The sequence below is a fragment of the Nyctereutes procyonoides genome, unplaced genomic scaffold (assembly GCF_905146905.1).
Source record: "Nyctereutes procyonoides isolate TBG_1078 unplaced genomic scaffold, NYPRO_anot_genome, whole genome shotgun sequence".
Lineage (NCBI taxonomy): Eukaryota > Metazoa > Chordata > Mammalia > Carnivora > Canidae > Nyctereutes > Nyctereutes procyonoides.
In genome coordinates, this window is record NW_026575147.1 from 11,202,555 (window position 1) to 11,215,086 (window position 12,532).

At 48.6% G+C, this 12,532-nt stretch overlaps 1 protein-coding gene across 22 annotated transcripts in view; it reads right to left on the bottom strand.

Annotated features, from left to right (window-relative positions):
• The window catches only part of DYSF (dysferlin), a 215,386-nt gene that overhangs the window by 136,927 nt on the left and 65,927 nt on the right, over positions 1-12,532 (bottom strand). For all 22 annotated transcript variants that reach the window (XM_055312238.1, XM_055312229.1, XM_055312250.1 and 19 more), the window contains 3 exons: positions 12,372-12,487; positions 7,545-7,671; positions 5,678-5,781 (listed from right to left, as the gene is read on the bottom strand). In XM_055312238.1, coding sequence (XP_055168213.1) covers positions 5,678-5,781; positions 7,545-7,671; positions 12,372-12,487 — 347 coding nt within the window. The remainder of the gene's footprint in view (positions 1-5,677; positions 5,782-7,544; positions 7,672-12,371; positions 12,488-12,532) is intronic.

Consider the following 12,532-nt stretch of genomic DNA (forward strand, 5'->3'; position numbering starts at 1 on the left):
CTCCCTGAACCAAGGGCAGACACTCAACCGCTGAGCCACCCAGGTGTCCTCATACAGTTGATTCTTGCACCTGATTCTTACACATTCTATAAATCACCAAGAACACTGAATTCATGAATATTAAACCATTGCTCTGGGGGAATTACAGGGTTGGGTTCTTACCAGCATCTGTCACAACATTTTTGTCAACTAATCAATACATAACCTTGTGTCGTGTGCATTTCTGTTTAAAGATATCTTATTTAATATATATTGTTGATTCATTAACATTGAATTCGTCATCGGCAGCACTAACTCATACTTTAATGAAGCTTATCTAGCATATTTTCTCATAAGGTACATCCCAGCCTTTTCGCACAAAGAAATATCAGACAGCCTTTCAGCACTACTCGGGGGGGGGGGGGCGTGTTTTAAACAGTAATATCACAAAAAAAAGCACCAAAATGAGAAAAACATGACACCAGGTAGACCAAGTAAAGGACACATATTTATAGGATGAGAACTGAAACAAAAAGGCAGACTCACACTGTTCCAATTCAGTCTGCAAACACTCAGGAAAGCACCATAAGTATTAATTTTGGGATTACAGGGGCACGCAGGTGGCTCAGTGGTTGAGCATCTGCCTTTGGCTCAGGTCGTGATCCTGGGGTCCTGGGATCGAGTCCTGCACCAGGCTCCCCACAGGTAGCCTGCTTCTCCCTCTGCCTATGTCTCTGCCACTATGTCTCATGAATAAATAAATAAAATCTTTTAAAAAATAGGGGGATTGCAAATAAATTTTATCAAGTAGGTGAATTTGCAAATATGGGACCCACGAATAATGAAAATCAACTTAATCTAAATCCAATTTTTTTTCCAGCGCGGGAGGGGGGAGGGTTGGGAGTGAAAGCAGGGGAGAGAAAAAAACATACTACAAGGAAATACACACAAATGTAACAGTGATTATCTCCACAGTGATGAAGGGTACAGAAATATGGTTAATTTTTTTCATTTTCCTTGATTTTCTCTGACTTTCTCCAATTTTTTCTACAACCAATACTTTTTTCTTGCATTCAGGAAAAAAGTTGTTTTAAAGTCTCCCACCCTGCCCCCCAAGTACCTCTCCTTTCCTTCTCACCAGGTGTGTGTTTGTGTAATATCTGGTATGGTTCACATCATGGATAATAGTGCCACCAAGTGTCCATAGGAGGAAGTGCAATGAGGGGCAGGCTGTGCTGGGTGAGCTTCCAAAGGACAAAACCCCAGGACTCCAGAGTAAGTTGTAGTGAGAAAAAGTGACACACCGGTAGGCTGAGGGAGAGGGACAGGCAGAATGAGACAGGTAGTAAGGGTAGCTGGAGGAGAGAGGGGGGTGACACAAAGGTCCAGGGACCCCAGGGGAACCCAACAGGTTGAAGGTTTCAACTGCCTCCATCACAATAAGCCTCTTCCTTCTAGAGGGAAAGTGGGGGAGATGAAGCTTCTTGCAGAAACTAGCTCACCAATCAGCTTTATATAGTCCCTCGCTTGGGTCGGATCCCCGACCTCCATCATCTCCCACAGCCATTTGCACCTACCTAGAAAACCCCCCAGGGCCAGCCAAGGGCATCTCAGAACAGAAGACCTTGGAAGATCAAGGTGCCATGAGGACCCAGAAGTAGCCAGGAGCCCTGGAACTCTGAGACTCAGCTCCAGGAAAAGCCATTTAATTTGAAGGCAGGTCAGTCTTACTTCTCACCACCATCAAAGCACCCTACTATTTTGGGGAATGTGAAATAAAAAATAAAAACAATCTTGAAATACAACTTTCTTTATCTGTCAAATTGGTAAATTAATCCCAGTCCTTGGTGGAAGTGTCGCACAAGCCTGTCCAGCCACACCTTCCCAATTCCTTGTCGACTTCATTCATTCTGCTACAGTCCCTCCTGAGGCTAGATACAGGCCATCAGACCCATACCCCAAGCCCAAACTAGCACTGCACTTGGGTGAGGACCTCATACTTGGGCAAGGAACTGCACTTGGGTGAGGACCCACAGTGATCACTTACACCTCAGTGTGAGAGAGTTTAAGATCGGAATTACCTGTCCCACATTTTCACTGAGACCCTGAGTTAGGCTCAAGATGGAGAAGCCAGCTTGTAGGGGCCTCATAGGCCAACTTCAGGACAGTTCATACATCCAGCACAATGACTGATTTTACCATGTTGAATTAATAAAAAAAGTATTGAGGTCCACAGTAATATTCAAAGGGGTCAAGGGTGGGGGGGGGAAGCTCTTCTTTCCAGAAAAACACTAACTTAAAAGAGAGAAGGAATGATGAGAAAATCACCACTTTGCAACCCCAAGTAAATGACTTGTTCAGGTAAGGAGGCCAATGGCTGCATAGACCATTAGGTAAGAAGTTGCTGAGAAACAGGATATGCACACAGTGCCAAGATACCACCCCCAGATGATTTGCAAAGTACAAACGGGTAGTTCGACAAGGGATATATCTGGAGACGCCATCTTATTAAGCAAATGATCAATCATCACCAGTGATGGGACAACCTCTCGTTGCTTCCTGTTGTGATGCAATACAATGCACACAACATCACCTCTGACACATTCTTGCTAAATACTGAATCTGAAGCTAATCTGGCCTCAAGAACTAATTTCCAGTTTATAGGAAATACAGGGGCCAGAGGAGCAAGGTAAATAACACTGGAAGGAAATAATCTGACAAATCCAGAACATGGACAAATGGCCTGGGCTCTTCAAAAAGATCAGTGTCATGGGGTGAGAAAAATTGTTGGAGGGTGGGAAGGGGGAAAGTCAGGAGGAGCTGTTACAGGAAAGACCACAGAGGACCAAATGCAGAGCATGAATTCTAGTGGGGTCTTAGATCAGCACAAAATTAAGTCAGCTGTAAAGGACATTTTGGGGATAATCAGAGAAAATTTATATGAACCAGTATCTGAAAATATTAGGGAATGACTGTTAACCTCGTAGGTGTGATAAGATTACTGGAGTTACAAAGAATTTTCTTTCTCTCAGGAGATGTATCCTGAAGTCTTTAGGAGTATAATCTGCAACTAGGTTTCAAATGATTCAGCCAGGAAAAAAAAAAGTATCTATATATAGAAAGTAAATGCAACAAAATGTTAGCAGTTGCTTCAATCTAAGTGAAGGTCATACCAGTGGGTGGGATGTTCCTTGAGTAACTCTTCTAACTTTTCTCAATGTTTTAAAATAGTCAAAATAAAGAGTTGGGGAAAATGTCTATTACCTATACATGAGGAAAAAACTGGAAATCGGGCACCAAAAATGAACTCTGTACGGTGCATTGTTGGTAATTTCATTTACTTTTTTTCTGTAATTTTCAAACTGGGCTAGTAAACATGTGCATCAGTAATAAAAGGAGAAAAGAAACAAAAGGCGGGGAGTTAAGTCTGGTAGGCATCAGACGGGACACCCCTCTCTCCCCGTCCCCCACTCCCAGCTCAGAGCCTCCCTTTGTTGGTGGCATGGGCTGGCCCATCCCGCTCCTTTTTAAAACGAACCTAAGAAGAGATTGAGTGAAAGGAAAATTGCCAAGTGCTGTGTGAATGGGAACCCACACCACCTCCATCACCACCCTCAACTTCTAGTGTTTATTGTTCATTTTTAAAACTTCTCCTCCGCCTTGTCCTATTAACACCTGCGGGGTTTCTTCCCCCTGCGCACCTCTGCCTGGGGAGCAAAGGAGGAGCGGGCTGCAAGGCACCCACTCTCCCGCCACCCAGCCCAAATTCTCAGTCCTTCTCCCCAGCCCCGGGGCAGTTTTCCTGCAAGCCAAGGGATTCAGCTCTCCCAGCCCTGGTTCTGCGGCAGGTGGAACCCTCCGCAAGGTTGGCACGACCACCCTTGGACCTGCGAGGCCCCCACCCTGCCGACACAGTGGGCGGCCCCGTCCTCCACCCCTCGCGGGGGCAGGGGCTGGGGGCTCTGGGGGCGCGGGCCGTCTGCGCCCACCTGTCATTGCCCCACCATTTCCACCGTGATCTCTGCTTGAGGTTGGAGCTAAACAATAGGACCGGGTTCTCGCCCACAAGTCGGAGAAACAGACGCTGTTTAGCGGGCAGGAATGGAAACCCGGCTGCAGAGGGCCTCGGGCTCCGTGGTCGCGGGCCCACGAGTGCTTCGGGCTGCCGGCCGCAGGGCGGCTGGACGGCTGACAGCGGCTGGCCTGGGCGCGGCGGGGCCGCGAGGGCTCCGGACGGCACGGCCCGGCCAGGGCCGGCGGCGTGACCGGTGGAGGGAAAGAGGCAGGGCGGACGCGGGGACCCGAGGCCACAGCAGCCGGTGCGCCCCGGGGTGCAGGCAGGGAGCCCCGGGGCTGCACGCTCCCGGCCGCGGCTGCAGGGCTGCGTGCTCCCGGCAGGGGGCGCCGCTTCCCCGGCGCACAAGGGGCGCTGACTCCGGCCAGGGACAGGCGGGCGAGAAAGTTCAAGAAAGCTCGGCTGGATTGTGCGGTTTGAGCTTCATTGTGCAAACGCGGCTGTTTTAGACGGATTATCCTGGGCTTTCTGTGCGGAGAACCCAGAGGAGAGAATGAACCCCAGGCTGCGGTGTGGTCCAGGGAAGAGAGTGACGGCGGGCGGAGAGGAGGGAAGGGCCCTGGGGCAGGTGTGAGGTCCAGAGCAAGGGGCGGGGCGGGGGGCGTGTTTGACGTGAGGAGGTTAGAACACAGGGAAGCAGCAGCGCTGGCCCACGTATTCCGCCTTTGATGGTGGTACCGGCTAAGGATGAAGGCTCTTGGGAGGGGGCAGGCGGGGCAGAGAGCCCAGGGGGCAGCAGACAGAGATGTAGAGACCCGGGAAGGTCTGGGGCTGTGGGAGTGGGGGTGGGAGTTGTGGGAGTCCGCCGTGGAGGGGTAAGGCTGAAGCCCGGTGGTGGCCCAGAGGCCAGGGGGAGCCTGACGGATGGGCATAGGAGGCTGGAGAGGGCTTGCCTGCCTGGGGTGGGCTGGAGGGAGGGGGCCCACGGGAGCCCCAGTTACAGCCCCGCCTCTGGGCAGAAAGGCAGGCTGCAGGGAAGAGAGATGTGACTCATCCCTAGGGCCCCCACCAGAGTGGACTTTCTCCACTCCACTCCTGCCACAGTTTTTTAAAATAATCGTTGTTTCTGTTACCTTTTTTTAAGTTTCCCTATCTTTATGCCTTCACATCTGGTTTCCATGCTACTGCTTAATTTTCCCCCAAACCGTCCTTTATCTGTCCACTGTCTGTCCACCCCGTGTCTACTACCTGTGTGTCTGTCTCAGGTACCCCAAGCAGAGCCATCCACAGGCATGTGCATGGCAGCCCCGGAGAGCCAGGCCTGGGTGAGTCTCTCACCATGTGTCACCCAGTCAGCCCCTCCAAATGCACATTCTTTTTTTTTTTAATTTTTTTTATATATTTATGATAGTCACACACAGAGAGAGAGAGAGAGGCAGAGACATAGGCAGAAGGAGAAGCAGGCCCCATGCACCGGGAGCCCGACGTGGGATTCGATCCAGGTCTCCAGGATCACGCCCTGGGCCAAAGGCAGGCGCTAAACCGCTGCACCACCCAGGGATCCCCAAATGCACATTCTTACGTGCGTGCCTCACATCAGCCTTCACTCTGCTCAGCACTCATCCACAGGGACACCCAGTGGTCACCCTCCCAAGAGAATCCTCCCGCTTCCTTGCTCCTTACCATTTTCCCTGCAAAGCTGACTTCCATGAAGGGATCTACCAAATTCTTCTTGTTGCTGTCAAAGCCAAAGATCTGCTTCACATTGTCCATCACGGCATCATCCACTGGGGAGAACATGCTAGTCAGTGCCCGCCTGCCGTCCAACCTCCAAAACCTGACTCTCCACCTCCCTCCCTCTTTTCAGTCTTGAGACTCCCTGAGAGAGACACTGTGGCACCCCTTCAGCCTGGAGACCCCCAGAACAGCAGCTCCTGAGGACACACACTCCTCCCTTACCAGCCTGAACAGCTTTGTTCCTGCCCCTGCTCTCAAGCAGTTTCCAAATAGAGCCACCAAATGATTGATTGATTGATTGATTGATTAGCAATCTACATCACTAAGGGCAAGTAACAATCTAGAAAAGGGCTGGAAGTTGTTATAATGAGTATCCCATCATTGGTGCCTGTTTGACATTTCCTTTAAGTCCATAGCACAGTGATTGATCTGATGTTAACCAACAGGTTAATTCTGGTGTTTTTATTTTTAAAGAATTTTGGGGGCACCTGGGTGGCTCAGCTGGTTAAGCATCTGCCTTCAGTGCAGGTCATGATCCCAGAGTCTCTGGGATCGAGTCCCACATCAGCTCCCTGCTTAGCAAGGAGCCTGATTCTCCCTCTCCCTCTGCTGCTACTCTCTCTCTCAAATAAAACAAAAAAAAAAAATCTTTTTTTAAAAAAAGAATGTTTAACTATGCTGCTGCAAACCAATATTTTACTGAATTAGTCATATTATTTACAAATATATACACAGATAGATGGATATGTGCACATGTATATTTCTAGTATGTATCAAATTCTATGTGTGTATGAATGAGGAGGAGACAGTTACAGATTATATACCAGCTGCTGTGTATATGAATAAGACAGATAACAACAATTAGCAAATATTGATGTCCTATTTACCACCTATTTCATTTTATTTATATTTAAACAAGATTGCAGAGAATTAAATACAAAGTACATTCACCATGAACAAAGCAAACATTTCTATTTCCCCGGCCCTCTGCAGGAGCTCACCAGCCTCACTCCTGCATAGTGTCAGCCATTAAATGAAGAATATTATTAAGCATGTATTGTAATGCCCATCTAATACCAATTACTTACTTAAAGGTTTTCCCCGTGATTTTGCTACAGTGAAGCTTGTACAGAAGGAATGTGTATCTTTTATTGAGTCATTAGTCAAAGTTTGAGCAAAACCTCAAATAATTAGCTTTATGCAAAACTTATAAACAGGGACCTAAGTTGCAAATGCTCTCCCTGACTCTGCTATGGACAGAACTGCTTGGTGACGCCAACACATGCTTCAAAACAGTGGCTTACCCTTTAACGATACCCAGTGTGTGAACCCTACTCCATAGCCAGTCAGTGTGAAACACAGGAAAGGGGGGCTGTACACCTTTAAAGGTCTGTACACCTTTAAAGATCCCCAGGTCATTCTAATGTGTGCCTGGATTGACACTCAAGACTTTAAAATATTCAGTATAGTTCCCCCAGCATTCACTGAGCCCACAGGGGGTGGGGGTGGTGCAGGGCCAGTCATTATGAAAAACCAGGCAGGGGCCACCCTGTCTCTCTTGGAAGGATAAGGACATGGCCACAGCTAGGGTGACCCACTGCCCCAGGTGGTCAGAGACTGAAGGGTTTCCCAGGATGGGGGACTTTTGGCACTGAAACCAGGACAGTCCCAGGCAAACCGACATGATGGCTCACCAAGTGGATGGGTTTCTCATCCGTCGCAACACTGAGTCCTGCCAACACCTCAGTGACTTCTTCCCCTGCCCAGAGACCCCGCTCACAATCTCAGTCTTAGTCCTCCAAACCAGACTCACTTTGTGGTAAGTCCTCCGCTCTGAAGATCTTCAGGCAGAAGTGGGCTCCTCGCAGGGCCACGCCAGTTGGCCTGAGCAGATTATTTTCAATGTCCTCCTTGTCTTCAGAGGGGTCCTTTCTCTCCAGCTACAATGCAACCACATATGATTCCTTAAAGAGCTCTTGAGCACAATATTTTCCCTTCTTCAACTGACATCTCTTACACGGTGCATTTTAAAGAAAGGTGGATCTCGCCCTGCTGCTTACTAACGTGGGATCTCAGGCAGGTTCCTCCCAACCGAGACTCTCTGCTTCCTCACCTGGACAGTGGAAACAGTAACACAGACTTCGCAGACTGCTGGGCAAATCAACTTCCATAATGCATAAATGCACATGGTGGGCATTCACGAACCTTGGCCTCCTTCCTGCTCCACCCATTAACAAGAGTGCAGAAGTGACAGGTCTAAACTGGCCTGTCTTCAATAACATGTGTTCGTTCCCTCAACAAATATTTGGTGTTAGTGAGTGACCACCAGGATGTGCCGAAGGAGGAGGGATGCAGCAGTGAACAGGCAGACAGAGGTCCTGCCCCCATGGAGCTCACTCACAGGGAAAGCCCCTCTTAAAGCAAGCTCCTATCCTGCCATTCCACTGGCTGGAAATACAGACCTGATGATGGGAACTGGAGCAACCATTGCGAACCATGAGATGGAAGCTGCATGATGATGACTATAGGACAAAGACCAGGAGCCTGGGTCTCTGGTCATCGTGGGAGCACTGTGCCAGTTCTGGACTGCCTCCCCAGGCATTTAGGAGGGAGAAAAGCACACCTCTATCCTTCTTAATGCCTATGATTCAGGGTATCTTTGAACCTATATCTTAATTCACACAGTGGCCCAGGGGAGATGTGAGGGGAGCAAGACCTTGGACTCTGGTCTTGGGATGGGAGAGAGAAGCATGCTCTGAGGTGGTCACACCAACAAGACTGACCAACCACTTGCATGTGAACTGACTGATGTGGGATTGAGGGATGAAATCAGGCCTCTGGCCATGAAGACTGAGTACATAATGGTGCCATCTCCTAAGATGTCACCTAGCCCAGGATGGGTGCAGTTGTGAGAAGCACACAGCAGGTGATCCTGGGTTTTTGCATGTGAAACTAGAGGGGCCTGATGGGTGCGTTAATGTGGCTTTATTACAGAGCAACTGAAACTGAGTGTCTGGAGCTCTGAAGAGCCAAGCTGGACATGAACGATTTAGGGGTCTCAGATGGACAGAGATGGACTCCTTGAAAGTGAGGGTCAAAGACACAGCAAAGAGGCAAGGTAGGGAATTTTACTCGGCCACTGAATTTGAAGGATCCATATTTTTAAGAAAGGGAGAAAGACTTGAGAGAATCACCAAGGCTAAGGGAGAAGAGAGTTTAAAATAAGTCATGGGCTCTGGAATCAAATACTATGGAGGAAAGGAGCAGATTAATAGCAGAAAAGAGCCCCTGAGGTTAGCCATGGTAACCCTCCATCCAGCATGTGGTTTCAGGGAAGGAAGGTGGCAGGAATCCTAGTGAAGAGGAGGAGGAATGAGCAGCTGGTAGAGGAGTAGGGAAGAGCAAGCCAGCACACTCCCTGAAGAAGTTGGTCATGCCTGGAAGCAGCCTGCAAGCAGCTTGGAGAAGAACAGTGGGAGAAATGGGGGACGTGGACAAAGGTGTTTGAAGGTGGGGAAATCTTGAGCCTGGTACACATCCAAGGGCAGAAGAGAAGACACCAGGAAGGCAGAGGGAACAAGATGGCGGAGGATTCAAGCACATGACAAAGGAGGCAGGAAGATGGGGAAGGGAGGGAAGACAACTGAAGTCAGGAATGAGGATCAAGGGAGCTCCAAGGGTTTACATCATTCACCACTGTGCAGCTCTGCCTAAGGAGACAGAGGCTGGGGCTTAGGAAAGACAGCAAAGTTTAGAAACAGCCACTGTGGAGAACGGGATAAGGAGTAAACCACAACCAAGTCAAAGAAGACGTTGATAGCACCCATGTTCATCTAGCCAGCACTTCCAGGTGACTTCTGTCACCAAAACGGACCAAGGAGTGGTGTAGACAGTGGGGGACAGTGGGTTTATGAGGTGTGGCAGGAAACCCCTAGCATGGAACCAGTAAGCACATGGTGAGAGCTGTGATGGAGAATGGGGTCCAGGCTGGAGAAGGGGGGAGAGTGGCAGAAGGGCACTGATGGACCGGGCAAACAGAGAGGGATTGGGGGGCTGTAACACCAGGAAAGAAGGATTGTCATTCAGCCGGGGCGATGGAGAAAAAAGGCAAAGAGTGGTGGAGAGGGCGATTTCTGAGCTCAGGGTCTTAAAGGAAAAAAATCAGATGTTGGTGGCTCATCAGTGAGGATGTGTCACACCTCAGGACAATGGCAAAGATGAGAATCTGCAAGCAGGGATGCCCCTGGACAGCTCTGTCTATGCCAGGGGTAGGTAACAGCCCAGAAGAGGGGAAAACAACCAGCGATGCAGCCTTTGAAGGAGGAGGCAGTGCTGATGCTGGGAAGAGCTGCTGGCTGGGAAGCTGCAGAGGAAACCAGAGATGGCTGCTCCTCCCACTCCAGAACCCATGGAGAGTCGGACCAGAAAGTAGGGGCTTTTTTTCTGAGTTGGTTTCAAAAGAAGTGGTTTCATCAGGAAAAAGCAAGGTTCCAATTCATAGGAAGAGGAGAAATAAATGTTTTTGGAAAAGATAATAGACTCAGAAACGCCATGAGAAGGAGCAAGATGGCACAATGTCTCGGAAAGACATGCTACAGAAGGACAGGACTGGACTGTATGGAATGAGAGAGATGGACAGGTGCCTTTGGGTGGGGCTCCACTGGAGCTCCATCAGCCCCCTGCACAGCATAGAACCCTGGGTTCTCCATCCCCTAACCCTCTCCACTGTGGAGCCCTTGTCATCAGTCTGCTCCTATTCCTGACATCATCATAGAACTTTCCCTCTGCTTCTCACTGCTCTTTTCTCCTGGAGATCTGCATTCCCCACTATTGCCTCTCCCTCTCCTCTTGGCTATCACAGGCTGGGAAGAGAAGGCCACACCTTGCACCTGCACCCACCATCACTCCACCATGTCTTTTATCCAGAAGGCCCATCACCCACATGTGCCACTCTGTCCCCTAGTTCTCACTCTACCATCCACCAAGCTGAGGACACATGCTCACCTTTCCTTGATGACTTCAGTACTTGCCTCACCACTTGCCTGTTTGAGTTCCAATTCTCCCATAAGATAATCAATATCTATGTGGGTCAAGTCATTCACCAACATGGTCCCCTTCCTCCACCAATAGCACCTTAATCTCCCCTGCCCTTCAGCTGTTAGAGGCATGGCCATATCTCAAATCTCCAGCCACTCAGAGCCTTTCCTCTAGCAAAACCTTGACCACTACAACCCGTCTCTGAATATAGCTTGCCAACCTATTGGCCTGCTCCAACCTCCCACTCAGAGCGGGGCTCCCAACATAGCCTGGCACACTGCAGGTGCTCAATAAATGTGCATTCCCCAGCCCTTTGCTATTCTCTGTCCCCCTCATCAGCTCAAAGCCTTGCACTCCTGCATCCTGCCCACCCAGCACCACCAGCCATGTCCCAATGCCCAGGCTATCTCATTCTTGTGCTTCCACTAGTCCTGCCCTGTGCACGCCCAACACCTCTGCCATCCATCCTCCTGCTTCCAGGCCACCAAGTATCATGAGGCTCTACCACAAAGCTGCCAACCCAGAGTGGGCACTGCACTCAAGTATGCTCAGAAATCTTTGTTTACCTGGAAGTAACTTTTCATTCCTCTCCCACAACTATTCCAAACCTTCTCTCTTTTTTCCAAACATACAAAGATGCCAATACCTCCCCAACTCTGCACACCTTTCTCATCATTCTTCCCATCTCCAACTTGAACTTGACTTACTGGTGTGTAAAGATGATAATGGTATATTCTCAGGTGATAAAATTCAGGTTGGAGTAGAATATAGAGAATGATCTCATTTTTGCAAAAAAGAAAAATATACAACAGATCAGTAGTTGCCAGAGGCGGGGGAGAGGGGACAGGAGGAAGGGAGTCAGTGTACAAACCTCCAGTTAGCAGATAAGTAAGCCATGAGGATGTAATAGACAGCATGGAGACTCAAGTTAATAATAGTCTATTGCATGTTTGAAAGTTACTGAAGAGAACAGATCTTAAGAGTTCTCATCACAAGAAAAAATATTTTTGAAACCACATTAGGCGATGGATGTTAACTACACTTACTGTGATGATCATTTCACAATATATATACAAATAAAGAATCGTGATGTTGTATGCCTGAAACTAATATAATGTTATATGCCAATTATATCTCAGTTTTAAAAAGTAATAAAAAAATAGATGGGGCGCCTGGGTGGCACAGTAGGTTAAACGTCCAACTCTTGGTTTTGGCCCAGGTCGTGATCCCAGGGTCATGAGATCCCCTCGTTGGGCTCCATGCTCACAAAGAGTTAGCCTTAGATTCTCTCTCCTGCTCCCTCTGTCCCTCCCACCCATGCACAGTCTCTCTCTAAAAAATATACCAATTTTTTTCAAAGTAGAAAAATACATATGTACATCCTCCTGGGAGGATATTCAGCAAGATAGGAATCACAGCTGTCTCTGAATGGTAGAATTATGAGTGATTCATTTTGTATTTATATTTTTGCACGTGGTCTACATTTCTCATAATTAGCATGTATTTTTTTTAGATCAGAATAACTCAAGTTGTGTTTTTGTTTGTTTGGTGCCTCTCCTACCAATTGGAGGAGCCATGAGGAGGACCTAGGCAATATACTCACAGGCGCTTCATCTCCGGGCCCCAGCACATAAAGGCTTGCTTTCAGGTAACCTCTGGCCCCAACAGAGAAGTCATCAGGGTTGGAGAGTAGCAGCCACTTCCTCAGATAGGCATGTCCTAAGAGAAACAACATCCATTGGTGATGGCCAAATTGGAAGGACC